This window comes from Protopterus annectens, chromosome 6.part0 (assembly GCF_019279795.1).
Source record: "Protopterus annectens isolate FY-2018-M chromosome 6.part0, PAN1.0, whole genome shotgun sequence".
Taxonomy (NCBI): Eukaryota; Metazoa; Chordata; order Ceratodontiformes; family Protopteridae; genus Protopterus; species Protopterus annectens.
In genome coordinates this window covers 591116037-591143446 of record NC_056737.1, presented here as the reverse complement: position 1 = coordinate 591143446, position 27410 = coordinate 591116037, and the positions used below count along the sequence as shown (strand labels likewise).

The following is a 27410-nucleotide window of genomic DNA, read 5'->3' as shown; positions in this document are numbered from 1 at the left end:
GAATCAACAGCCTAGTATAAATCACTGAACAAATATCTATTTGAGTCTTCTATATGAGATTTCAGAAAAATGGGTATTATTCCTCTATATGAAATCATATTAATTACTTCAGTTACTTCCCCTACCAGTAAACAGGGTTCCTTCAAGACAAAAGATTAATGCCTTTTTTTTTTTTTTTTTTTTTTTAATATAACTTTGGTCTTACCTATGGCTTGTCCTCAGGAACTTTTTAGATTCTTCAGAACAGATCATTAAATCATTTAAACAAACTCTTTTAACTGTAGACGCATACTAGAACAAAGGGTAGACATTTACTTAAGACAAGCACAACAATCCATATGGTTATTGACAGAAACTTCACTCTGCCTGAGCTAACTGTTGCAACTTATGCTTTCAAACACCCCTGGCTGCAGACATATGCCTATTCTTTGCAGCAAAAAGGAAAGTGCTGTCTTGAACACCACAGTTGGAAGCTTTAAAAGAGCAAATTCTTTCATTTTCTTGCTGACTAGAAAGAAACAGGATAAGAGGACTGAAACATAGCTTATAAAAAATCTAGAAGTTATGCATTTAACATGCGAGTAAGAACAAGGACTCAGATCAAATGTCCCCCCCCCCCCATTAACCAAACCTGCAACTAACGATATTAAGTGGAAGCCCAAATGTTATACAAGTACTTCTAAAAGAGACCTCCTGAACAATGATTCTGTCTTTTTTTATTCTGTTGTATTTAATTTTTATCATTTACCCAACTCACTCCTTTTTTCTGAGTGCATATATATGTATGTATTTGTACTTACAAATATATATATATATATATATATATATATATATATATATATATATATATATATATATATATACACACACACACGTACACACACACACACACACACTGGATATAAAAAGTGTGCACACCCCTATTAAAATGCCAGGTTTTTGTGATATAAAAAAATGAGACCACAATAAATAATTTCAAAACCTTTCCCACCTTTAATGTAACCTATAACCTGAACAATGCAATTGAAAAACAAATCTGTTAGGGGAAAAATAAAAAAATGTACAATACGCTGGTTGCATAAGTGTGCACACCCTTAATCTAATACTTTGTTGTGTGTGCACACCCTTGAATACTTTGTTGAAGCACCTTTTGATTTAATTAAAGCATTCAGTCTTCTTGGGTAGGAGTCTATCAGCACAGCACATCTTGACTTGGCAATATGTGCCCACTCTTCCATGCAAAAGCGCTCCAAATCTGTCAGATTGCAAGGGCATCTCTTGTGCACAGCCCTCTTCAGATCACTCCACAGATTTTCTATTGGATTTAATTTTCTTCTGGTGAAGCCATTCTTTTGTTGATTTGGATGTATCCTTGGGGTCATTGTCATGTTGATAGGTGAAATTCCTCTTCATCTTCAGCTTTCTAGCAGATGCCTGAAGATTTTGGGTCAAAAGTGACTGGTATTTAGAACTGTTCATAATTCTCTCCACCTTGACTAAAGCCACAGTTCCAGCTGAAGAAAAACAACCCCAAAGCATGATATTGCCACCACCATGCTTCACTGTGGGTATGGTGTTCTTTTGGTGATGTGAAGTGTTGTTTTTGCACCAAACGTACCACATGCTTTTGGGAGACTTGATGTAATGTTTTGCAAATTTTAGCTGGGTCTGGATATTTTTGTGTGTAAAAAAAGGCTTCCGTCTTGCAACCCTACCTCATAGTCCAGACATATGGAGAATACGGGAGATTGTTGTGACATGTAGTACACAACTAATACTTGCCAGAAATTCCTGCAGCTCCTTCAGTGTTGCTGTAAGTCTCTTGGCAGCCTCCCTGACCAGTTTTCGTCTTGTCTTTTCATCAATTTTGGAGGGACATCTAGTTCTTTGCAACATCACTGTTGTCCCATATTCTCTCCACTTTTTGATGACTGTCTTCACTGTGTTCCATGGTATATCCAATGCTGTGGAAATTCATTTGTACCTTTCAACGATGAGATCCCTTTGATGCTTTGTAAGCTCTCTGCGAACCATGGCTTTTGCTGTAGCAGGCAACTGAGTAAATGTCAGGAAAATCATACTAGGACAACTGAACTTTATCTGCGGTTAATGAGAGTCTCTTTAATTGATGGCAGGTGTGTACCCAAGAAGAATGAATGTTGTAATTAAATCAAAAGGTGCTTCAACAAAGTATTAGTTTAAGGGTGTGCGCACACAACAAAGTATTAGTTTAAGGGTGTGCACACTTATGCAACCAGCGTATTGTACGTTTTCTATTTTTTATATGTTTTCCTCTAACAGAATTTTTTGTTTTTCAACTGAATTGTACAAGTTAGAGGTCACATTAAAGGTGGGAAAAGGTTTGAAATGATTTATTGTGGTCTCATTTTTCTATCACAAAAACCTGGCATTTTAACAGGGGTGTGTGCACTTTTTATATCTACTGTATTTATGCGTGTGCGTGTGTGTGTGTGTGTGTGTGTGTGTGTGTGTGTGTGTGTGTGTGTGTGTGTGTGTGTGTGTGTATATATATGATGTCAGGGATTCAGCAGGTAGCACAGTCAACTTTGGTGCTGGAAGACCAGAAAGGCTGTGAAGGCTGTGGGTTCTAATCCTCTATTCCCACTACAGGTGAATGGATTATGACTTACTGTACAGTGCAGCATTAGGGGGGCTGCAGTCCTGAGTGCACCTTCCTTCAGATGAGATGTCAGACCAAGGTCCCATCTGTTTGAGCTAGCGGTACCTCATTATCATCAGCAACAGCCCCCTTTTTCCAATTTTTTCTACCTGGGGTCAGGGTATCGTGTTAACTGTCGCCAATTCTCTTAATTCAGTGCCGCACTCCTGCCTTCTTCAACATTCATTACGGGTTGTCGCAGATCTTCTTTCACACAATCCATCCACCTCATTGCTGGACGTCCTTGCTTCCTCTTACCTTCTTCCTGTCTCTCCCAAATCTTCCTCACCAGATTGTCTTCTGCTTTTCTACACGTGCCCAAACCACCGTAATCTGTTCTCTCTGATCTTTTCTACAATTGGAGCTACTTTGGCTTCTGCTCTTATGTCCTCATTTCTTCGCCTATCCCACATTGTGCATCCTACCCACCTTTCTCAGGCACTTCATTTCTATCACCTCTAGCTTCTTCAACTGTTCTGCCTTTACTGCCCAGGTTTCTGTACCATACAGTAGTACTGGTCGCACTACTGTCTTGTACACCTTGCTTTTCAGCTTCTTTGGCATTCTTCTGTCACAGACTACACCTGATACTCTATGACAGTTTGGCTACAGCCACTCTGATTCTAGTTTTGACCTCTTCATTCTGACTACCCTTCTCCTCAACCACCCCTCCCAGATACTTGAAGTTGCTTACCTGTTCCACTATCTTCCCTTCTATCTCTATTCTCAGCTTCTTCTGATTTCCCCAATTTGCTGCCATTACCACTGTCTTATCTGTGCTTAGTTTCATCCTATGTGCCTTCAGATTTGCATTCCATTCTCCTATCCTTTGCTGAAGTTCTAGCTCAGAGTTTGCCTGTACTGCTACATCGTCTGCATAGAGCAGTTTTGTTGATCTGTCCCCTCCAACCTGTTTGCTAATGTAGTCCATCACCAGTATGAATAGGAGTGGGCTCAGAGCTGAACCCTGATGTACACCCACTCCCACTGGCAACCCCTCTGTGAGGCCGAACACTGTTTGTACTTGAGTCACTGGGTCTTTGTACATAGCCTGCACTACTAATTCTACCAATGTTTCCGGGAATTCAAACCACCACAGTACTGCCCAGATTAGCTTTCTTGGGACCTTGTCATACGCTTTCTCCAAGTGTAGGAATGCCCAGTTGGACTCTGTCCTCATTTCTAGCTTCTTCTCATGTATCTGTCTCAATGCAAACATTGGGTCAATTGTGCTGCATCCTGATCTGAAGCCAAACTGTTAATCTCCCATCTTACATTCTACTACTCTGCATATCCGTTTATCAATCATACTCTCCAGAACTTTCATGCAGTGTGGTAGGAGTTTGATGTCCCATTTGTTCTTGTACACTGGCACAAGTATGCTTATTCTCCAGTCATCTGGGATACGCTTTTCTCTCCACACTGCGAATAGTACCCTCAGGAGCCATTTCTCCCCTATCTCACCCAGAATCTTTATCATATCTGCTGTCACCTCATCTGAGCCTGTTGCTTTCCTGACTTCATCTTCCTTAGTGCTGTTCTTACTTCTTCTAAGGTGGGCTGCTCGTCTTCTCTAATTGTAGGCTGTTTCTGGGGCAGTACAGCTTCTGTAGGGTTTTCTTCATTCAGAAGCTGCTGGAAATACTCCTTCCATCTGCCTTTGATGTCCTGTGGACTGGTAAAGCAGGTTGTTGCTGGCATCCCTTATGAAGGATATCTGACTAGCTTCTTTATCTTTCTGTCTTTGCCTTGCAACTGGATATAGTTTCTTTGTGCCCCTTACTGAGTCACTTTCCAGAAGTTGGTAGAGTGGCTCCGATGCCCTATTCTTTGCTATTGCAACTTCTTTAACTACTTTGTTAGTCAACCAGTAGTCCTTCCTAGCCTGGTCAGTCATTTCTATCTCCCATTTCTTCCTGCTCACCTTTCTTTTGATGACTTCCTGGACTTCTGCATTCCACCACCAGCTTTCCTTATATACCTTATTTCCATACCTGGCTCGGCCACATACATGTTTTCTGTAGTCCTAACACATGCTGATTTTAGGCGCTGCCACTCTTCTTCAATTCCACCTATTTCCTCCTCTTCTTGGGGTGCTAGAGCCCCGAGTAATTCCTCGAACTGCTGTACTTTCTCTCCAGTCAACTTCTAGGTCTTCAGTCTGGCCTCTGTTGACCTTAGAACCTTCTCTGACCACTGTTTGCAGCAGATTGTGGCAACTAATGGTTTATGCTGTGGGCCAACTGTTTCACTGGGAATGACTTTGCAATCATGGATTCTACCCCAGTCCTTTTTCCTTACTAGGAGGAAGTCTACCAGAGCTGCATGTTGGCTACTCTTGTATGTGATCGTCTCTCTTTCTGAGCCATGTGTTGGCTACTATCAAGCCATTTGCCAGAGAGAAGTCTAGAACAGCTTCTCCTTCTTTATTCCTGTCACCCTAGCCATGTGGACCCAGGCAGTCATCATATCCTGTTCTGTCTGTCCAGATATGTGAATTCAAGTCACTCATTATCAACACCAATTCATGCCTGTCCGGCTTTACATAGTAGGTCATGCAACTGTTGTCTGAATGCATTCTTTTCCTCATTATCACAACCCTGCTGTGGAGCATATGGTGAGATTATGAATACTGCCCTATCATTACACTGCAGTCAGATTGCCATGAGTCTGTCATTAATTCTGATGATACCACTCACTGCCTTCTGAAGCCTCTCTCTCACCACAATTCCTACACCATTTCTAGCCTGTCCCCCACCTGAGTAGTACAGTCTGGATCCCAAGCCAAGTGGCTTTGCTGCACTGCCCTTCCATCTTGTCTCTTGGATACATATGTATAGCCTCCTCCGTATCATCATGTCATCCACTTCCAAGCTGCGTCCTGTCAGTGAACCTGCATTAAGCATAGCAATTTTCAGTTCACGTTTGGCAGGTGGTACCTCAGGTGGATGTAAAAGGTTCCATGGCACCTATCGAAAAGAGTAGGAGAAGTTACCCAATAACCTGGGCATATTTCCCATAGTAATGTGAATACCACCTCACGTCTTCCCTGAAAAGAAGCCACTAGTTTAGTGGAACAAACCCCATCAAAGGAAAAATAAATCAAAATAAAATAAAAATACATATACACATAAGTAGTTTAATTCTCCTACTGTCTCTCTCGCTGTCTTTATACAATTTCTGGTATTGAGCCCATCACCTTTACTGCTCTTATCTGAACCAGCTATATATTATCTATGGCCTGGCATAGGCTTTAAATAGTAATATATGTAACTCTGACCTATTACTGCACCTCCATGCACAGTGCCATTCGCTGGTGCATTTTTACTCTGTTCCTTATACTTCTGTTTCATACGAAGGAAAGTTTTTGCAGGAGAATCTGGTTTCAGATGGTCATATAATGATGATGAAACATTATTTTTACTTGCTGAGAGACACTCCTGTTCTCTTTCAAGCAGTTTAGTTGATGTTGCATTAATCTGGTTTCCACTTGGTACTGGAAAGCAAACATAACAGAAAAAGAAGGCTTCACTATTAATTCAAAACTGGGGAAAAGCTATTGTTCAGCTACAACAAAAATCAATATCACCAACATCCTAAAAAGAACTCGAGGCTTGGTGGCAGCAAAGCAAACACAAGATTGACTTAAGGATGAGGATATTTTCTGAACCTGATTTAATAAGAACTATTCAAGATAAAAATGAAGTGACACATTTAATTCCATTTCAGACTGTCATAATTCAAACAGCATTCTGCACAAGTTTTATTGCGGTTTTAGAGCTGCAGCTGGTAGAATTTCACAATCCACTATATTTTCATAAACTACAGGAATACACATTCTTTCTTTCAGACAAATGAGAACATGAGCTATATCATCACCACCACCATGAAAGAAAATTGCTGGTTTATTTCAGACTGATGAAACACCCAATACCTCACATTACACATGCCAGCTAAAAAGATTTTATCAGAGGCATACTGACACTAAGCTTTTTTAAGGACTTCAGAGACGTGTTTACATGTCCTGATCTAATGCTCTTTAAAGTTTTTAGTGACATTTACACATTTGCTACCATGCAGTGGCTTTAAATCAGGCAAGTTCTTCCAAAATATACAATATCTGATGAAAGCACAGTTGTGTTAGGAACTTAGCATATTTGTACACTTTTGAGTATATTCATTGTTGCATTACTTCTAATTTCCTGTAGCCTCCATACAGAAGGAAATTATGCACAGCCTGACATTCACAACTTTTGCCCTTACCCAACTTAACTGTGCAACTGCTCTCTCACTTGGACACCTGCACATCTGTGGTATAACAGGGACAACTGCCAACACTGTCTTTAATTAATTCCTGCCCTGGTTCCCCAATGGTAAGGCCCCATTCTAGAGCTCAAAAATATTCTTGAATAAAGTCTGAATAGGGTGCTCAGCTAGAAGGGATCTATGAAGCCAAATCTCCAGATAGTAGGTCAACCGGGGGAGGGGTGCTTTGTGAGGAAATAGATAAGGCAGGGTAACAACTATGAGTGGGCACCCACTCAAGGAAAGCAAAGGAAATTAGTGTCAGAGGAAGGGAAATACTATTGCAAGAGAGGACATATTTGAACTTCCACATGTACGGTTAATTTCCTAACCTAAATGTACTATGCTCATCAAACTATTCAATGATTCAGTAATGATAACTTCTTGGGAAGATTACCAAGGTTTACAAACTTTGGGGTAGTTTGAACGGAGAAGCAGTGGGCACTGGGCAGATAATTGCATTGTAACATAGCTGTAGCAAACTCTGCTCTTGACCAAGAGGAAGTATCTAGGTTGCAATGTTTTGATAATGTGTGAACCACTGGGTAAGTAGCTGCTTTCAAAATGGACTGAATGTTGATCCTCTTAAAAAGCCAGTGGTGACTACAGTGGATCTTGCAAAATGTGACCTCTCTTGCCAAGGGATAGTTTTGCCATGGAACGAATAGCAGAAAGAGATGCATTTAAAAACTGCTTTCTTACTTTGGGCAAAGGACTTCAATATTTTTTTTTCCCTTTAGTTTGTCCCAAATAATATCTTTGATGTCAACTGCTATCTAAGGAAAGCAAGATCTTTTCTCCCTCTCATTTCGGGGGGGGGGGGGGGCTTGCTGCCTGGGAAACAGATGGCATTCTGGAAGCTTCTCAGAAAGTCTCAGATCATGAACCTTTTTGTAAATGGGTCTATATTAGAACATCAAAAGTTTAATGGTTCGAATCACTAAAGATCCACCTTTAATGATCGAACCATTAAAATTTCGAATGTTCACAAAAAATAAAACAAAAAAAAAGCTCTAAAGGGTGTAGGCAGGGGGGCAAGCCCCCCAGCACCCGTCGCTACTTAAATATACCAACTCTGAGACCGCACTACATTGAAATAAACGGAAATCTCCCCAAACGGAAATTTCCGTTTACCCGTTCGACGTTCTACACTTTCACTATTCTCGTGTCAACAATGTTGGATTCGACATTGTTGGCTTTCGAGAATAAAATAGGCAACCTTTGTAAATACCTGGATGCAGCAGGTAAACCAAAGAGGAGGCGGCAAAGCAGAAGTGGGATCCCCTGATTTGAACCTCAGACAATGCCTGTCAGCTTTGGCCATGGATATGTGGAGGCAAGCATCCTTCAGATCCAATGTTACCAAAAAGGCATGGGGAAGGAGAAGAGGCGGGAAAACTTTCAAGGTTAAAGATGTGAATTTTGGAACATTTATAAAATGGTTTACTTTTTACAGATTAAAATTGTCCTCCAAGGGTCATATTTTCTTGTAACCAGATGCAATCAAATACAGACATGAACATATTATTTGGAAAAAACAAAGAAGGAAATAAAACAGAAATAGATAAATGGCAAAAGATTTTCTTTATAACAATAAGGTATTTGTGAAAAAGAGGTGAAAAGATATCGTATATATAATATTTTTTCACCCCTTTTTCACACACATATACATGCAGATGGATAAACATATAAAGGAAAATTAAATAATGTTGGAAATGTATAGTTGGCTGTAGCTGAAGGGATGGGGAGGATAATCAGTGAAGAATATTAAGGAGTGCAATAAGAAAAAGTGTATTATACAATAGAAGAAATGTTTAGTATTGTACAGAAGATATAGAAATAAAGTAATCCCTACTGTTTCTAAAATTGCTGAGGGATCTTTTACATCCACCTGAGCTAACAACAACTCAAGCAGACAAGGCCTTAGTTTAATGGATCATCCAACTGACAACACACTTGCACCCCTTACACCGCACAGTAGTGTCAGCAATGGAAATTAATCCAGCCACCTGTTGTGAGAATAGAACCCATAGCCTTTGATCTTCTAGCACCAAAGTCTGAATATGCTACCTGTTGAGCTACTGAGACTGTGGACAGCACTACAGTTGTACCAGTAGTAAAATAAGAAGTTATGTACCCACCATAACGTTCCATGTGAGCTGTTCATCTCGCCTTCATTCTTTACTGATGGGTTCGGAGCCGAACCATCGGCTCCGGTACGGCTGTTTGCTAAACTCAAGTTTTACCAGTAGCTCGAGGCCAAGCCCCTTATCCCATGATGCACTGAGAATTACCTCAAATCTTGTTTGCTGCATGTACTAGAGCCATATAATTGAGCTATCCTCCCAAGGAGAGGAAGACGAATTGAGCAACCAGGATGAGACCAGCCTCTAGGTCAACTATCAGCCTGGAGGGTGAAGGAGGGAGGGACATAAGAATGAAGGCAAGATGAATAACTCACATGGAACACTATGGTGAGAGTACATATTAATGTGAAGTTGGTCAATCTCGCCGTTCATTCTTTACTGATGGGTAGCGTCCCTAGCCACCATCAATCTCGGGTGGCTCATGGGAGTACATTCCTCAGGACCGTAGACCCAAAAGAAGCCCTGTCCCTGGAGGCCTTATCCACATTGTAATGAGTGATAAAAGTATGAGGTTTAAACCAAGTGGCTGCTGCACAAATATTATCAAGGGGCAATTTGGCTTGGAACGCAGAAGATATAGAAACTGCTCTGGTTGAGTGAGCTTTAATCCTGTGTAGTAAGGGCATATTAGCAGCTGAATAAATAAACGTGATACAATCAGATAGCCATTTAGAAAGATTTGCTTTAGCCACTGGTCTACCTTTTCTGGCTTCAGAGAATGACACAAAGAGCTGGTCTGATTTCCTGATATCTTTTGTTCTGTCCAAATAAAATCTGAGCGGTCTGTGAAGGTCAAGTTTGTGCAGCATATACTCCAATTTATTGGAATGGTTAGGGAATTAGACTGGTAACTCAATGAATTGGTTGATATTAGATTCTGAACAAACTTTGGGCAAAAAGGAGGGGTTTGTCCTAAGAGATACTCTATCAGCATGGAAAATCAAATAAGGAGGGCTGCTAGATAAAGCTTGAAGCTCTGACACTCTGTGGGCAGAAGTAATAGCTACCAGACATATGGTTTTCCATGACAAAAATTTGAGATCACAGGATGATCTGGTTCAAACGAGGTGAGAATTATATGAGAGAGCATAAAGTTTAGATTCCAAGGAGAATAAGGAGGTTTCACTGGAGGCCTCATATGGAAAAGTTCCTTTGAGAAAGGCCTTGGATAACTTGTGGGACATTATGTTTAGCCCGTCAGCTCCGAGATGAAAGTTAGATATAGCAGCCAACTGAACCCAAACTGTTGCGGCTGCCGCTCCTTTATTAAAGATCATAGTCAAGAATTCTAATATGGACGTCAAGGGGGCTTGATAAGGATCAATGTTCTGCTTAGAAGCCCATATGGAAAAATCTCTTCCACTTACTAAGATATAATCTTCTAGTGGACGGCTTATGGGAAGACAAAAGGATTTGTTTGGTCTCGCTGGAAAAGTTATAAAGCCTGGCTATGAGGGGATCTGGAGCAGCCAAGCTGTCAGCTTCAGTGACTGCAAGGAGGGATGGAGGTCCCCCAACGGATGTCTCAAAAGGTCAGGAACTGGGTCCAGAATCCACGGATCCTCCAAGAGATGATGAAGAAATGGGAACCAAATCTGCCGAGGCCAATGAGGAGCTATAAGAATGATGGTCCTTCCCAGAGATTTTTCTTTATGTAGAAATCTGGGTATCAGCGGGATAGGAGGAAATGCATAGAGGAGACCTGGGGGCCAATCGTGTACGACTGCGTCTCTCAGGGCTTCTCCCGGAGGAGGAATCAGGGCTAAGTAGTTTCTGCATTTCGTGTTGATGTGGCTGGCAAAAAGATCGCAGCAAGGCTGGCCCCATTTGCGGAAAATCCTGTCCACAATCTCTTTCTTGAGAGACTACTCGTGTGGCAAAGAGATTGCCCTGCTCAGTTTGTCTGCTATCACTTTGGATTTCCCCGGGATGTGCGTTGCCAATAGAAAGTTCTGGGAGGAAACAGCCCCCTGCCAAACTCTGAGGGCTTATCGGCAAAGGGGGTAAGACTTGGTTCCGCCTTGCTTGTTCAAGTACCAGACTACTGACATATTGTCTGTCTGAATTGCAATCGTTCCTAGAGGAAGAGAGTTCTGGAAGTACTGCTCTCATCTCCAGAACATTGATATGCAAATGTGACTCTTGATCCATCCATGTGCCTTGGGCAGTCTTTCCCTGAAAATGCCCACCCCCCCATCAAGGAAGCATCTGTGGTCACAGTGGCTACTGGGGGAGGTAGTACAAAGGGGCGAACTATGGTTACATGAAGAGATGCCAATCACCACCAGAGATCTCTCTTGCAAGAGTTCGTAATTAAGATTGTGTGATTCAATGGAAGACCATTAAGTGAACAACAGCCACTAAAGAATCTGTACATGCATCCTTGCTAATGGTATGGCCAGGATCGCTGCAGCCATCAAACCCAATACTTTTAGAACTTCTGCGGCTGGTGCTCTGTCTTTCGATACCAATGTGCTGACATGCTGGCGAAGAAGAAAGACTCTCTCAATTAGAAGTCTTAGAATGGTGGTTGAAGTGCCTAACTCTGCCCCTATAAAAACTATATGCTGCGATGGCGACAAGGCAGACTTTTCTGAGTTGACTGTAATGCCGAAATGATTGCAGATTGTCAGAATGGATTCCCTTGCCTCAATCAGTTGATGTCTGGTGGTGAAGGTAAGGAGCCAATCATCTAGGTATGGAAACACCTGGAATCCTAGACGCCTCAGGTGAGCCATGACCACTGCCATGCATTTGGTGAACACTCTGGGGGCTGTAGTGAGACCAAAGGGCAGGGCTCGAAATTGATAATGATTGGCTCACAGCCGGAAACGCAGGTGAACGCTGCATGGCTTGGCCATTTTTATGTGGTAGTACGCATTCTTGAGAGCTATCAAGCACATCCAATTGTCTTTCCCTAAAAAGGGAAGTATTGACTGTAGTGTGACCACCCGGGACTTCTCTTTCTTCACAAATTGTGAAGAGTCTTCTGAGGTCCAAAATGGGTCTCCAGTCCCCGGTTTTCTTTGGAACCAAAAAAAGAACCTTGAGTAAGTTCCGAATCCTATTTGGTCTGCTGGGACTGGTTGGATGACTCTTTTTCTAGCAGCTTGTGGACCTCTATAGTTGCTTGTTCCCTGTAACTGGGTGGAATGTCCGGGATTCTGCTTGCGGGCGGGGGGGTGGAGAAAGGTATGAAATACCCTCTGGAAATTATACTTTGTACCCAGCTGTCTTTTGTTATATATTGCCAGGCGTCTGGGTACAAAAATAAGCAACCCCCGACTGCCTCCAGAGAAGTGATCTCTGTCACCCTGGTGTTGTGGACTCTCTGCCGCGAGGACGGCGTCTTCCACTATTACCCCCTCCTCTGCCCCTGGGCGGGGGGTTCACCATGTGTGTCCTGAAAGGCTCCTTGGGCTTTCCGGAACCACATCTTTCCTCCCCTTTGGCCTTTGGGGTAAAACCGAGTAGGGGTGGAAAAACGGACTCTGACGGCAGACAGTGTCTTTCCCTCCTGTTCACACCTGGTCAAAGTTTCCTTCACTTTCAGCCCAAAAAGAGATGAGCCATCAAAAGGGGTGTTCACGAATGAAGACGTAAAGGGCTCTGCGAAGGAACACAAGCGCATCCAGGAATGTCTTCTGAGAGCAATTCCTGTACCCGCTGCCCTACTCGTCCCATCAGCTGCATATGATATGAGACGCATGGACAAGTTCACAATAGAATTTAGGGTAGCAAACTGGGCGGCAACTTTGTCAGAGGCCCCTGCAGCTACAGTACCCTGAACAGTATCGCCCAACTCCTTAAAGAGATCTATTTGCAACCTAGTGAAATGGGTCAAATAGTTCAGTGAACGGAGTGTAAAAGTCGCTGAACTAAACATGCGTCTCCTATATCTATCCATGATGCTAGACTCTCTATTAGGAGGATGAACAGACGAGGATGTCTCAGACATTTCCTTTTTGGTGGCCGCCGCCACCACTGTGGCGTCAACAGGGACTCCTTTGGACAAAAAAGTTTTATCTATTGCAGCAGAAATAAACTTATTAGGCCTCCGAGGAACAGGCTCCATGGACTCCGCTGACTTCCACACCCTCCAAGAGACCAGCTGCATGACCTCATCGAAGGGCGGAGACACCCAAGAGGTGGAGGGTTGAGACTCGAAAGCCTTCAGGAGAACTGACTCGTCCTCAGTAGGGCTTTTGGACTGCCAATCACCCCTCTGCCTAAGGATCTCAAGTATCTCCGCAAAGGAGATATCCTCAGTGGGGGACCGTGGGGACCTTTCTGACTCATCCAAGTCAGTATCAGATGTTAAAGACTCCTGTGGGGAGTCCAAGTGTCTCCTCTTGCATAATCTCTTCTTGGGGACTTCCTCAGTGGGAGCCTCTGGGGAAGTCTTAGAAGAGCAGGGGGCGCCCTGTGCGGCTACCTGAGGCTCAGGGTCTCTACACCTAGCCTGGACGATGGAAGCAGAAGTGGACACAGGCACTTTGGGGGATGAGGAAGCAAGACCTGGATTCGAGGATGTCTTGGGGGACAAGGCTCTCCTCATGACTTCGAAGGCATTGCGGCTCTGATGAGAAGGAGTCAACGGATCCGAAGGAACCGCAAACCTCTCCCTCACCGAGGCCGTGGGCTCCAAGCCGGAGGTAGGAGCCAAGCTCATCCGAGCCGAAGCCCCAAGAGGAAGAGAGTCATCACCAACAAGTCAGTGCAACTATCCTCTCCAGACCAGACATGAGAGTGTCTGCTCCTAGAGTCCCCGGTCAGCACCGAGGACGTCAGACTAGATAGAACTGAGGACACTGGAGCAGGTCTCTGCTCCAAAGGCTCCACGATCAACAGATCGGCTCCCTCCAGCTCCGAAGGTCCAGTACAGCTCGGAGGAGCAGTCAAGCCAGGGATAGTGGTCTTCGGTTCAGACGCTCGGGTCTGAGCCGACAACAATTTAGCACGGCCTGGTGCCCGTAAAAGCTTCTGCACCAATCGGTCCATATCCAAATCCAACAGGCTGACAGAAGACCTAGAAGAATTCTCCGAGGGTGCCAACTGAAGTAGGGGAGAAAGAGGCCTCTCCGATACCGGCTCCAGAGCTGTGGGCCGGCTCCGAAAAAAAAAGACAGTCGGCTCCAGGTCTGTGGAGCTGATGTCACAGGATCTTCCACTTTCTTGGACTTACAGTTTGGATTCCTTAGAGTCCCCTGAAGATTTAGAGGACTTACTGGCTACATCCTGGTCACTCAATGCTTCATGAAATGGATGCTTCAACAAGCCTCTGTCAACTAACTTTTTTTTCCTCTCCAGTAACAACCTAGAGGAAAAAGAGTGACAAATACTGCAAGACTCCTGTAAATGGACAGCTCCTACGCAGTAAACGCACGTTACATGGCCACTAGTCACTGACATTTTTTGCCCGCAGTCTGGACACTTTTTAAACCCAGACTTTGGGTGCTTATCCTTGTCATCAGCCATATCCAATAATCAAAATGTCTTAGGCTAAACACAGAACACAAGCACACAATAAGCCTAAGATGATAAAATATTCAATATATATAGTATTGAAGAACCACACCTAGGCTCAAAAGGTAGAACTATGCTCTAAACTGCAAAGAGAACACACACCCTATAAACAATGGCCCAAAAGACAAAAGGCCAATGCTAAGCTAAATATATATATATAAATATATATATATATATATATATATATATATATATATATATATATATATATATATATATATATTATCTATATCTATACATAGTTATAAACTATGTAAAAGGCAGAAAGATTTAAACTAGGCCAAAAACACGAGGCCAATAAAACTACACTAAATAACACACACGGGAAAAGGGAAGCCTTTAAAATGCTACACAAGACTACACTAACTACTACTTAGATGGAGCAATAGAAAAAAACTTTTTTGAAATAACTTGCAAACTATGCTTTTTGAAGAAATACTGGCTCGAGCAAAACTGGAACTTCTGATCAGTGCCGTGGCAAACTAGATCTGAGGTAATTCTCAGTGCATTGTGGGATAAGGGGTTTGGCCTCGAGCTTTGCAAACGGCTGTACCGGAGCCGATGGACTGTCTCTGAACCCATCAGTAAAGAATGAACGGCAAGATTGAACAACTTCACATTAATAGTTTTAATTACTATATTAGACAATAACATATGACCCACTTGGGAGACTAATTCAAATGTCTGGGACAGGAATATAAAACAGCGGTTGCATCTAGATATCAACATTAGCTAATCCATGTAAGTATTGATGCTCAGTAGTTATCCAAAATGTGTGAACACTTCCTTGTATGTTTTTTTTAATTAAGAATAATTAATTATAAGTATCTCACCTATTAATTTCAGCAAAATGGTCTGATTCCAAAACCAACCATTCAAAAACCAAGACCCATTCCCCCAAAGGCAGGCGTCCTGTCTGGTGGACCCCAGCCATTAATAAGCTATACAACAGAAGGTGGAAGCTACTACATGATAGAGCAAAATCCCTAAAAGGGAAGGCATCTCTGATCAGTACTAGCAAAAAACTACGATCACTCATAAAATCATCCAAGGCCAACTTTGAGAGAAAAATTGCACAAGACACTAAAGATAATCACAAGGCTTTCTTTAGTTATGTTAGAAACCTGAGTGGAAGCTCTCAGATATGCTCAGAGTTAGTCCAAAATGACAAAAAATACACTGAACCCACAGACATTGCCACCATACTAGCAGACAGGTTCAGTGCAAATTTTTCTCCCCCGACCCCCCAAAGGGACAAATATCTATCCCAGCAGAGTGTTGCCTCCCTGACATCTCAGATGCCCAAGTGGGAGCCGCCCTCTCCAAAGTTAAAAACACAGCATCAATGGGACCAGACGGTGTCCCGGGTTGCGTGCTACATGAACTCCAAGAAGAGCTAAACCCACACATAAGGCAGATGTTTAATCTCAGCCTTACTACAGGATATGTACCCAAAGAATGGCGTACAGCAACAGTGGTCCCACTCCACAAAGGAGGTGCTTCTACGGACCCTGGAAACTACCGCCCCATAAGCTTGACGAGCCTGGTCTGCAAAGCTATGGAGAGGATCATTATGGGACTCATTAACGAAGACATTGGGGACCTACAGACACTGGATCCTACCCAATTCGGCTTTGTTAAGGGCAGATCCTGCCTCTTGAACCTGGTCGACTTCTTTGAAACAGTCACCAAGGCCATTGACGAGGGTAAGGTAGTTCACACAGCCTACCTTGACCCTGCAAAAGCCTTCGACACAATACCCCACTCGGGCATCATAGACAAGCTATCCAGCTTAAATATAAACCCCTATGTCATAAGATGGGTTGCAAACTGGCTCAAGGACAGAACCCACAAGGTCAGAACTGCTGGAGCCATGTCAGACTCTAAACCAGTCACAAGTGGCGTCCCACAGGGCTCAGTCCTGGAACCTCTCTTGTTCGGTATTTATTTTTCTGAGGTACAGGCTAACATGGGAGGATTGTGGCTGACCAAGTTCGCAGTTGACTGCAAACTGGGCACCATAATTGATTCTCCAGTGGACACAAGCATCCTTCAAAAGGGTCTCATAGAAATGGAAAACTGGTGCCAGAGCCATGGCCTTAAACTAAACGCCAAAAAGTGTATAGTCATACCCTTTGGCAAAAACAAAGTGCCCACAAATTACCACATAGGTGGTAATCCATTAAGTATGGAAGAAGTAATTAGGGGCCTAGGGACCCAAGTTGACAGTAACCTCTCGTTTGACACTCACATTGCCAAAGTGGTTAGAAAGACCTTCTATATTGCCCACCTTATCATGAAGGGATTCACATCTAGATCGGGTGAGGTCATTGTGCCCCTTTACTCTTCCCTCAACAGGCCCATAATTGAGTACAATGCCCCATTTGGGATGTACCTTACCCGACACCTGCAGCAGCTGGAAAGACCCCAAAAGTACCTCACCAAGAGGATCAAGGGACTCAAACATATGCCATACGCTGCACAGCTGAAGAAACTCCAGCTCTACTTAGTATCATACAGCCTACTCAGAGGCGATCTATGCCTGACGTACAAGGCCATGTCCAACCCGGAATTAAAGGACATGCTCCACCTCAGAAAATCCAAATCCACCAGTGCTACGCGAGCGAGAGATTTGAACCTCAGCACAGAAATAAATAGGACATGCTGGAGGGACAGATTCATAACCCAGAGGCTCCCTTCACTCTGGAATAAAATCCCAGTCCATGTTAGGCAGAGCCCCTCACTGACTCTCTTCAAGAGAAATTCTGACGAGTGGATGGGAGATCGTAGGTTTACCCCGGGGGTCACTTCTGTGTCACTACTAGACAGAGGTACAGTAAACTAAACCTTACAATGGGCACAGAATACTCATTCCAAGGGGTGGCGAAAGCCAAACACACTCTGGCTAGGCTTATAAATGTCCTAGGGCAGATAGCCTAGTATGAACCTATTCAAAAAGTGCTCAAAGAAATTTAATCATGGTGAGATCTGGCTCCTATCTGATTACTGCGCTCTACAGTAAAAACTGAGCATTTGATTAAGGCAGGCAGTTCCACATGTGTAACGCAATACAAACAAAAGTTATGTGAACTTAACATAATAATTGATGTGTAAGGAGGCGGTACATCTTTGGTAACTTATAGGGCTTTACAGCAGGAAGCCGATAAAACATTCACAGGCTGTCAGCCCAACCATAAAGTACAGTTTTGTACCTACCATAAATGTAGATGTCAGATAGGTATGCATCTGCAGTCATAACATATGGGTTGTCCTGCCTCAGGCAGCCCTTCGGTCGGCCGGATTCCAAAGTCTGGGTCTGGCCTCGGCTGATGTCGCACTTTCCCCGACGTCAGAGCTTCTGGGGTATAAAGGCATCAGCCGACGCCATTTTCCTCAGTGTTTCTTGCCCCAGATGCCAGGTGCCCTCTAGGAAGGCTAAATTTGAATGAATGCTGAAAAGTTCCAAACAGTAGCAAATTATATACATACACACATATATATATATATATATATATATATATATATATATATATACACAAACAAACAAATACACCATAATAGATTCCCCCAGCTAGCTGAAAGAGGGGTAAGCACCCTAGGAATACCACAGAGGGGAAGGAGGGTGGGTAATCCTGACTGCAGATGCATACCTATCGGACATCTACATTTATGGTAGGTACAAAACTCTACTATGTCCTTCAAGGATGCATCTGCAGTCATAACATATGGGTAGAATACCATAGCCAAAATGGGGGAGGAGGTACTAAGAGAAGGATGGTGTAGTTAAGATCCCCTGCAGAACTGCAGTTGCAAACCCTGCTCGGGATCTGGAGTATAAAGGTAGATTGTAATGCTTGGCAAATGTATGCACGGAGCTCCAAGTAGCAGCTTCTAAAATGTCCTTGGTAGCCACCCCTCGTAGGAAAGCTGTAGTGGTGGCTGTGGCCCTTGTGGAATGAGGCCTGATATTTTCAGGAGCTGTCTTTCCATGAAAGGAGTAGCAAAAGCGAATGCAATTTCCTATCCATTTTGAAATTGTCTGTTTGGAAATTGCTCTTCCTTGCACCCCAGTTGCATATGCTACAAAAAGTTGGTCAGTTTTTCTGTTGGTTTTAGTTCTTTCCAGATAGTAGCGTAGTTGTCTGTGTATATCCAAGGTGTGCAAAAGTTTTTCTCCTTTGTTCTGTGGGTTAGGGAAGAACGTAGGCAAATGAATAGCTTGGTTCAAGGATACCCTGGATACCACCTTTGGCATAAAAGTAAGATTGGTTCTCAGTGACACTCTATCCTGGTGGAAAATAAGAAAAGGCTGCCCTGCCATTAATGCCTGTAACTCGGATACTCTTCTTGCTGAAGTGATTCCCAGAAGAAAAGCAGTTTTCCAAGATAAAAACTGTAGGTCTGCTGATGCTGCTGGTTCAAAAGGAGGAAGTGTCAATTTTTCCAGCACAAAATTGAGATCCCATGCAGGTAGAGGGGGTCTCCTTGGAGGTTTAACATTTTTGATCCCTCTCAAAAATTGTCTGAGAAGAGGGTGAGAGAAGATAGGTGGATCCATATTGTATTCTGCTGAAATTGCTGAAGCATGAATCTTAATGGAAGAATAAGACAGGCCATTGTGGAACAATTCTGCTAAGTATTCTAGGATGTGTGCTAGGTTTGCCACTGTGACATCTGTGCCCTTTGATGTGCTCCAAATGAGAAATCTCTTCCATTTAGCTGAGTATGTCTTCCTTGTGGAAGGTCTGTGAGCCTCCAGGATAATGTCCTTCACCCTCTGAGATAAAACAGTTTGGTTTGGTTTTAAGGAATTTTCCAGGCAGTTAGTTGCAATGTTTTCAAGTTTGGATGCAGGGTCTTGAAATTGTTCTGCGTTAGAAGAAGAGGCCATAGGGGAAGAGGCCATGAGTTCTCCTGAGACATGCTTCTCAGTAGTGGATACCAGTGTTGTCTTGGCCAGTCCGGAGCTATTAGTATCACCTTTGGTTGTTCCTCCCTGATCTTCAGTAGAACCTTGTACATCAATGGGAGAGGTGGAAAGGCATATACTGTTAGGGCATTCCAGCTGAAAGAGAGAGAGTCCACCCTCCAGGCTTGTGGGTGGTATGTCCTTGAGCAGAATTTCTTCAGTTGGTGGTTGAGTGGGGAGGCGAACAGATCTATCTCTGGCATTCCCCATTTCTTTGTTATGAGTTTGAAGATGTCTGGATGCAGCATCCATTCGTGTGCATCCGTGGTAGTTCTGCGTAAGCTGTCTGCTAGTGAATTCTCTTTTCCTGGTACGAATTTGGCCTGCAGCTGGATATTGAGATTCAGGCATAGGTTCCACAGATTCATTGCCATCCGGCATAGAGGGTAGGAATGCGTGCCTCGTTTGTTTATGTACCACATGACCGTGGTGTTGTCTGTCCTTATTAACAGATGTCCTTGCTGGAGGAATGGTTTGAATGCCTCGATTGCATGCCTCACTGCCAGCATTTCCTTTTGATTTATGTGCATGCTTAGCTGCCCTTGAGGCCATAGGCCTTGGATGCATTTGTCCTCCATGTGTGCTCCCCATCCTCGGTCTGAGGCGTCCGTGGTGATGGTCTGCCTTGTTTTTGGTTTGTTGAAAGGCAACCCTCTGTTGGACTGGCAGGCCTGAGCCCACCACAGGAATTCCTTTTGAAGGCATGGAATGATTGGTATCATGGTTTCTAGACTGTGACTGTGTTGAGACCATACATTCCTTAGGTACCATTGCAATTTCCTCATATGCAGCCTGACATGTGGAATCAAGATTATGCAGGATGCCATGTAACCCAGGGCCTGCAGAACTTTCCTTGCAGTAAGCTGAGTTTGTCTTGTCAAAATCATGAAGTAATCTGGAAGTTGTTTTTGTTTTTCTTCTGGGAGAAAAGCCATCTGAGTGATTGTGTCCAGATCCGCACCCAAAAAGGTTATCCTTTGGGATGGCACTAGTCTTAACTTTTGGATGTTGACTGTGTATCCCAAGGCCTGTAGCAGGTGTATGACATAGGCCAAGTCCTTTAACAATTTTTTCTTGTTGTCCGCTTGCATTAGGCAGTCATCCAGGTATGGATAAATTTGAATTCCCTGAAGTCTGCAATGTGCAATTACTGATGCCAGGCATTTCGTGAATACTCTGGGCGCAGTAGATAAGCCAAAGGGCAATGCTGAGAATTGATAATGCTCTGATCCTGCAAGAAATCTGAGGTGTCTTCTGCAATCTGGTCGGATAGGGACGTGCAGTTATGCCTCCTTGAGATCTAGAGTCACCAGCCAAGACTCCTTGCCCAGCATGGGAAGAAGTTGCTGTAGGGTCAGCATTTTGAATTTTGGCACAATGAGATATGTGTTCAGTGTGGACAGGTCGAGAATAGGCCTCCATTGGTTTTCTTTTCTTGGTACAAGGAATAATCTGGAGTAAAATCCTTGGCCTTGTTCTATAGATGGTACCCTTTCTATAGCTTTCATCTGAAGTAAATTGCTGATTTGTCTTAATGCCTCTGCCTTCTGGTTTGGTGGAAGGTTTGGCATTCCGCCCCTTTTTGGCAAAGTGTGGAAGTTAAACCTGTATCCTTTGTCTATTGTTTGCAATGTCCATGTATCCTTTGTAATGCAATGCCAGTTTTTCGAGAATAAAGCCAGCTTTCCGCCCAAGGGAGCTTCCAGTTGATCCCTGGTAGGCGGAATCAGAATCAAGTCATTGGGTCTGTCCTGTGGTAGTGGTTGTAGTTGTAGCTGTGGCACTACTCCTCTGGTTGGCAGGCTGCCACTGACGGCCCCTGTAGGCACCCTTTGATTGACCTCTGCCTCTAGGGCGTCTGTTCCTGCCCCTCTGTGCTCTGGAGGTGTCTGGAAAGGACCAATTCTTTGTAGGCCAGTTTCTGCTGAACCTCGGAGGTTGGACCTGCAGGAATTCCTTTACTGTTTGCACAGATTTTGCTTTTTCTTCCACCTTCTTTGGAATCTCCTGTGCAGGGGAGCCAAATAAATTTTGTTTCTCCATTGGAGCATCGAGGAGTTTAGCCTTGACATGGTCTGGCAAAGATTGCTCCTTCAGCCAGGCATGCCTCAATTACTGCCCCAGTCATAGCTGATCTAAATGAAGCCTCCAGTGCATCATAGCCACATTTTAAGAAATGATTACTGACCTGCTGAGAGTTGTGTACCAAATCCTGAAGGGATTTACGGTCTAAAGGTTCAGGTGAAGAAAGCTTCTTATTCAGCTGATCTAACAAAAATTCCTGGTACTGTATCATATGGAATTGACAGTTTAATGCCCTGGCAGAAAGAGTAGCAGATGTATAAACCTTTTTTCCCCATCTCTCTAATGCTCTAGACTCTCTTTCAGAGGGTAGGGGATTTTTGGCAGTAGCAGCTGCAACCCCTTTAGGGCCCTGAGAAATAGTTTCTGGGTCTGCAGCATGGGCTTTATACAGGTGGAAGTGGGAATCCGGGACCCTGTAATATCTGTCAGGTTTGGCAGGGGCCGGGGGAAGAGAATCAGGTGCAGTACTGACATCATTGTACACATCATCAATTACAGTTAGAACAGGTGGTATTGGCTAAGGGCCTATGCTGGGACAAATGCAAAAAGGTCCTTAATCTTTTTCTAGAATCAGAGAAATCCTGACCCTGCCATTGAAAGTGCTCCCTCATGGAGTGTAAAGTCTCCCCAAAGGAAAATTCTTCAGGTGAGGAGGCCGAAGGAATAGAATCTTCTGCATCTGAATCCTCATAAGGCGAGTAGGCCCCTTCCTGATGGTCTGACAAATCAGATCCATCCGTGGAGTAATCTGAGGAGAGAGGTTCAGAGGGATCAGTCCTGGGCCTTTTGTCTGGAGGAGGTTGGGAGGCCCTGTCTGGGTGAGGTTGGGAACCCCTAATTAAGGATATAAGGTCCTCAGCAAGACTGAGAATCTGAGAACTAGAGGAAGGCCTCTGGGAAGTAGATTTGTCAGGCAAAGTTTTTGAAAGTTTGGCAGCTTTAGCCCTGGAGAAGGCCTTAATAGACATAGAAGCTGGGGGCCTAGCTGCCCCACGTGCAGGGGTAGAAATGTCCAAAGGTATGGTGTCGGACAATTCTTGAGCACTAGCTTCGGTAGGGAGTTCTGAAGCCGACTCAGCCGGGGCCTCTCTGGCCTCGGTGGTCGGAGGTATGGTTTCGGTAGCAGTAATAACCGTGGACTCTGTTTCAGCCGAAACCGAGACACTCGCGGTAGACCTAGCCGTGGTTTCAGCCGAAACCGCAGGCCGCGAGTGTCGGTCCTTTTCCTTGCGTTTTTTGACCATATGCGAAGTCGGAGTCTCCGACGGCATTTTATAAGCAAAAGCGGTTCCAAAAAATTCCTCTGCAAACTCCGACCGACGTCTAAGAGTCCGTCGGTTGAAGGAGGCACAGGCTAAACAAGCTGATACGTCATGGTCTGGGCCTAAGCAAGGAAGGTAGTAAGAATGGAAATCCTTATGAGGTATTTATTTCCCACAAGTTAAACAATTATTTACTTTGTCTGACATCGGCTGAGGCAAGAAAGAGTCCCCAACGGGTACTTAGCTTTTCAAGTCTTCGGTAGCTGAAATCTCTGGATCTGACCGACCGGCACTTGCGAACAGCTTCTGCTTCGGGCACCGCGCGGCAAGAAAGACTGAGGAAAATGGCGTCGGCTGATGCCTTTATACCCCAGAAGCTCTGACGTCGGGGAAAGTGTGACATCAGCCGAGGCCAGACCCAGACTTTGGAATCCGGCCGACCGAAGGGCTGCCTGAGGCAGGACAACCCATATGTTATAACTGCAGATGCATCCTTGAAGGACATCTATCCCATAAAGCAGCAAAGAATCACCTCATTGCATTTTTGTCCCCGCCCCACAGCAAGAAGCTGAGACAAACCACTAGAAAAAAAAAGTACAGTTTTGTACCTACCATAAATGTAGATGTTCGAAGATCCACATTGCTGCAGTCCTAACACTAGGGTAGTCCGCTGTCCCTCGGTCGGCCCGAATATCAGAGTATAAGGCTGACGTCGGTCAAGGCGCATTTGACTGACATCAGAACGTCAGGGTACAAATGCGCATGACCGACGTCATATCCTCAGTCTTTTCTTGCCCCAGATGTCAGAAGACCCTAAAAAGAAAGGTCAAAACCCATAGACAACAACTAAACAACCAACTAGCCTAACACCAAAAATATGTATAATATATATAATATATACAAATTGCAATATACCTCAGATGGATAACCCAACCCACACAACCACCTCAAACAACAGAGGGGAAGGAGGGAGTAAATTGGACTGCAGCAATGTGGATCTTGAACATCTACATTTATGGTAGGTACAAAACTGTACTATGTTCTTCATCCCACATTGCTGCAGTCCTAACACTTGGGTAGAATCCCAAAGCAGAGGTAAGGGAGGATGGCTAAACTATAATGAAGCAGGAGCTGCCAGAATGCCCTGCAACACAGCAGTGGCAAAACCAGCCCTGGATTTAGAGTACAATGGAAGGTGGTAATGCCTAGAGAAGGTATGCACTGAACTCCAAGTGGCTGCCTCCAAAATATCCTTAGTAGCCACCCCCTCAAAAAGCTGTTGAAGTGGCAGTAGCCCTAGTGGAATGAGGTCTAATCCCAGCTGGAATCTCTTTGCCATGATGGGAATAACAGAAAGCAATGCAAAATCCAATCCACTTAGAAATAGTTTGTTTTGACACTGGCTTGCCCTGAGGCACAAAGCAAAAGAAACTAATAACTGCTGAGATTGTCTGAACCCTTTAGTTCTGTCCAAATAATATCGCAACTGCCTGTGTACATCTAAAGTGTGCAAAATCTTTTCCCCTTTAGTTTGGGGATTTGCATAAAAAGTAGGCAAATGAATAGTTTGGTTTAAAGCCACACTAGAAACCACTTTAGGCATAAAGGAAGGATTAGTACGTAAAGATACCCTATCCTTGTGGAAAATTAAGAAAGGCTCAACTGCCATAAGGGCCTGCAATTCAGAAACCCTTCTTGCAGAGGTAATGGCCAACAAAAAAGCAGTCTTCCATGACAAATATTTCAACTCAGCAGTAGCTGCAGGCTCAAAAGGTTGTAGAGTGAGTTTCTCCAACACAAAATTGAGATCCCAAGCAGGAGTAGGAGCCCTTCGTGGGGGTCTTATATTCTTTGGCCCTCTAAGAAATTGCTTGAATAAAGGATGAGAAAACAATGGTGGGTCACAATCGTAGTGAGCTGAAATTGCTGCAGCATGAATCTTAATAGAAGAGAAGGACAAACCTTTGTCCAATAACTCAGTAAGATATTGAAGAGCCACACTTAAATCAGGCTCAGAAACATCCAAATCCTTAGCTGCACTCCAAAATAAAAATCTCTTCCATTTATCTGCGTACACTTTCCTTGTACTAGGCCTTCTAGCTTCCAAAATCACATTCAAAACTTGTTGTGGAAGTTGAGACCCTCTATGGTTTAAAACAGAATATGCCATGCTGTTAGGTGAAGAAAGTGAAGTTTGACATTGAGCAAATGACTGTCCTCCTGGGACAACAGATGTGGAATCAAAGGCAAAGGCCATGGAGGCTTCCGTACTAGACTTCTCAGTAGTGGGTACCAGTGCTGTCGAGGCCAATCTGGAGCTATCAAAATCATCCTTGGTTTGTCCTGTCTGACCTTCAGAAGTACCCTTGGGAGGAGAGGCAGAGGTGGAAAGGCATACACATGAAGATTTTTCCAACTGAAAGAAAGAGCATCCACTTTCCAAGCCGTGGGATGAAACCGCTTTGTGCAAAACTTTGGCAGCTGGTGGTTTAGTGGAGAAGCGAACAGATCTATGTCCGGAGTTCCCCAGGACACTGTCAATTTCTGAAATACATGAAGATCCAGTTTCCACTCGTGGGGATCCATGATTTGTCTGCTTAACACATCTGCTAAGGAGTTCTGTGCTCCCGGCAGAAACCTTGCCTGAAGACTTAGTTGTAAACTGAGAGCAGTCTCCCACAAAATCATTGCTTGCCTGCATAGAGGATAAGAATGTGTTCCCCCTTGCTTGTTGATGTACCACATGACAGTTGTGTTGTCTGTTAGAATCAACACCTGCCCTGGAAGAAGTAAATCCTTGAAAGCTATTAATGCAAACTGGACTGCTAACATCTCCTTCATGTTGATATGTAGATGCTGTAGTCTGGCAGGCCACTTGTCTTGTATCCACTTTCCATTTAGATGAGCTCCCCAAGCTATGTCTGAGGCATCTGTCGTTAAAATCTGACTCGCCTCTGGCCGGGTCACAGAGAGTCCCTTGTTTAGGTGACATTCCTGAGCCCACCACAAAAATTCCTTTTGAATGCAAGGTATTATTTGAATGACAGTGTCCAGATCCTGGCAGTGCTGTGTCCATACATTTTTGAGATACCATTGTAGCTTCCTCATATGCAGTTTGGCATTGGGAAGCACCAGAATACAAGATGCCATGAACCCTAAGGCTTGAAGGACTGTCCTTGCAGTCAGCCCGGACTGATGAGATAGCTGATGGAAGTAAAGGGATAGACTCTTTTGTTTGTCCGGGGTTAAAAAGGCCATCTGGGATGCTGTATCCAGTCTCACACCCAGAAAGCACATGTCCTGTGAGGGTACTAGACTGGACTTTATTTCGTTCACAGAATACCCCAGGCATCTTAGCACTGCTATCACATATTCCAAATGATGAAGAAGCTCTTCCCTTCCTTGAGCCAGAAGCAGGCAGTCGTCCAAATAAGGATAGATCTGTATTCCTTTTAGCCTGAAGAAAGCTATCACTGGAGCCAGAACTTTCGTGAACACTCTGGGCGCAGTAGATAAGCCAAAGGGCAATGCAGAGAACTGATAGTGAGAAGTCCCAGCTCGAAAACGCAGATACTTCCTGCAACTTAGTCTGATAGGAACATGAAGGTAAGCCTCCTTGAGATCCAAAGTTACCATCCAATGATCTTTGCCCAGCAGAGGTAAAAGCTGCTGCAACGTCAACATTTTGAACTTGGGAATGTCCAGATAAGTGTTGAGGATAGATAAATCCAAAATTGGCCTCCACGTGTTCCCCTTCTTTGGTACTAGGAACAGGCGAGAATAAAATCCTAGGCCCCTTTCTGGCATAGGAACCGGCTGTATGGCCCCTATTTGGAGTAACAGTGAAATTTGCTTGTGAGCCTCTATTCTTTGTTGAGGAGGAATGTCTGGCATGCCTTTGAAAGGAGGCAAGGTATGGAAATAAAACCTGCAACCGTGATGTATGATATCCAGTACCCATTCGTCTTGGGTAATTAAACTCCAATTTTCTTTGAAAAGTGCCAACCTTCCTCCCAAAGGTGCTGCCAGGCGAGAAGGTTCTGGCAGCTGAAAAGGTAGGTCATTGGGTCTGTTTACGAAAGGACTGACCCCTGCCCTCACTCGAAGACTGTGCAGGAGAACTCCCTGTTCTAGGCCTGAAAGAGCCCTGACCTCTGCCCCTGCCACGTCTAGATCTACCCCTAGACTGGGAATCATAAGAAGGATACGTCCACCCTCTAGTAGGCAAATTTCTACTAAACTTTGGAGGCTGAACCTGCAAAAAATCTTTAACAGTCTGCATAGACTTAGCCTTGTCTTCCATTTTCTTTAAAACTGCTTCAACAGGAGAACCAAACAAGACATCAGATTGCAAAGGTGCATCCAAAATCCTAGTTTTAACATGGTCAGATAAATTTTGATCCCTCAGCCAGGCATGCCTGCGAAGAACTGACCCA

At 44.0% G+C, this 27410-nt stretch overlaps 1 protein-coding gene across 3 annotated transcripts in view; it reads right to left on the bottom strand.

Moving 5' to 3' along the window:
- Positions 1 to 27410, bottom strand: part of MIS18BP1 (MIS18 binding protein 1) — a 2747318-nt gene that overhangs the window by 2511134 nt on the left and 208774 nt on the right. The window contains exon 3 of one of the 3 annotated variants that reach the window (XM_044074258.1): positions 5961 to 6176. The exons of the other annotated variants lie outside the window; for them this stretch is intronic. Within the exon in view, the coding sequence (XP_043930193.1) occupies positions 5961 to 6176 (216 nt within the window). The remainder of the gene's footprint in view (positions 1 to 5960; positions 6177 to 27410) is intronic. 3 annotated transcript variants of the gene reach the window in all.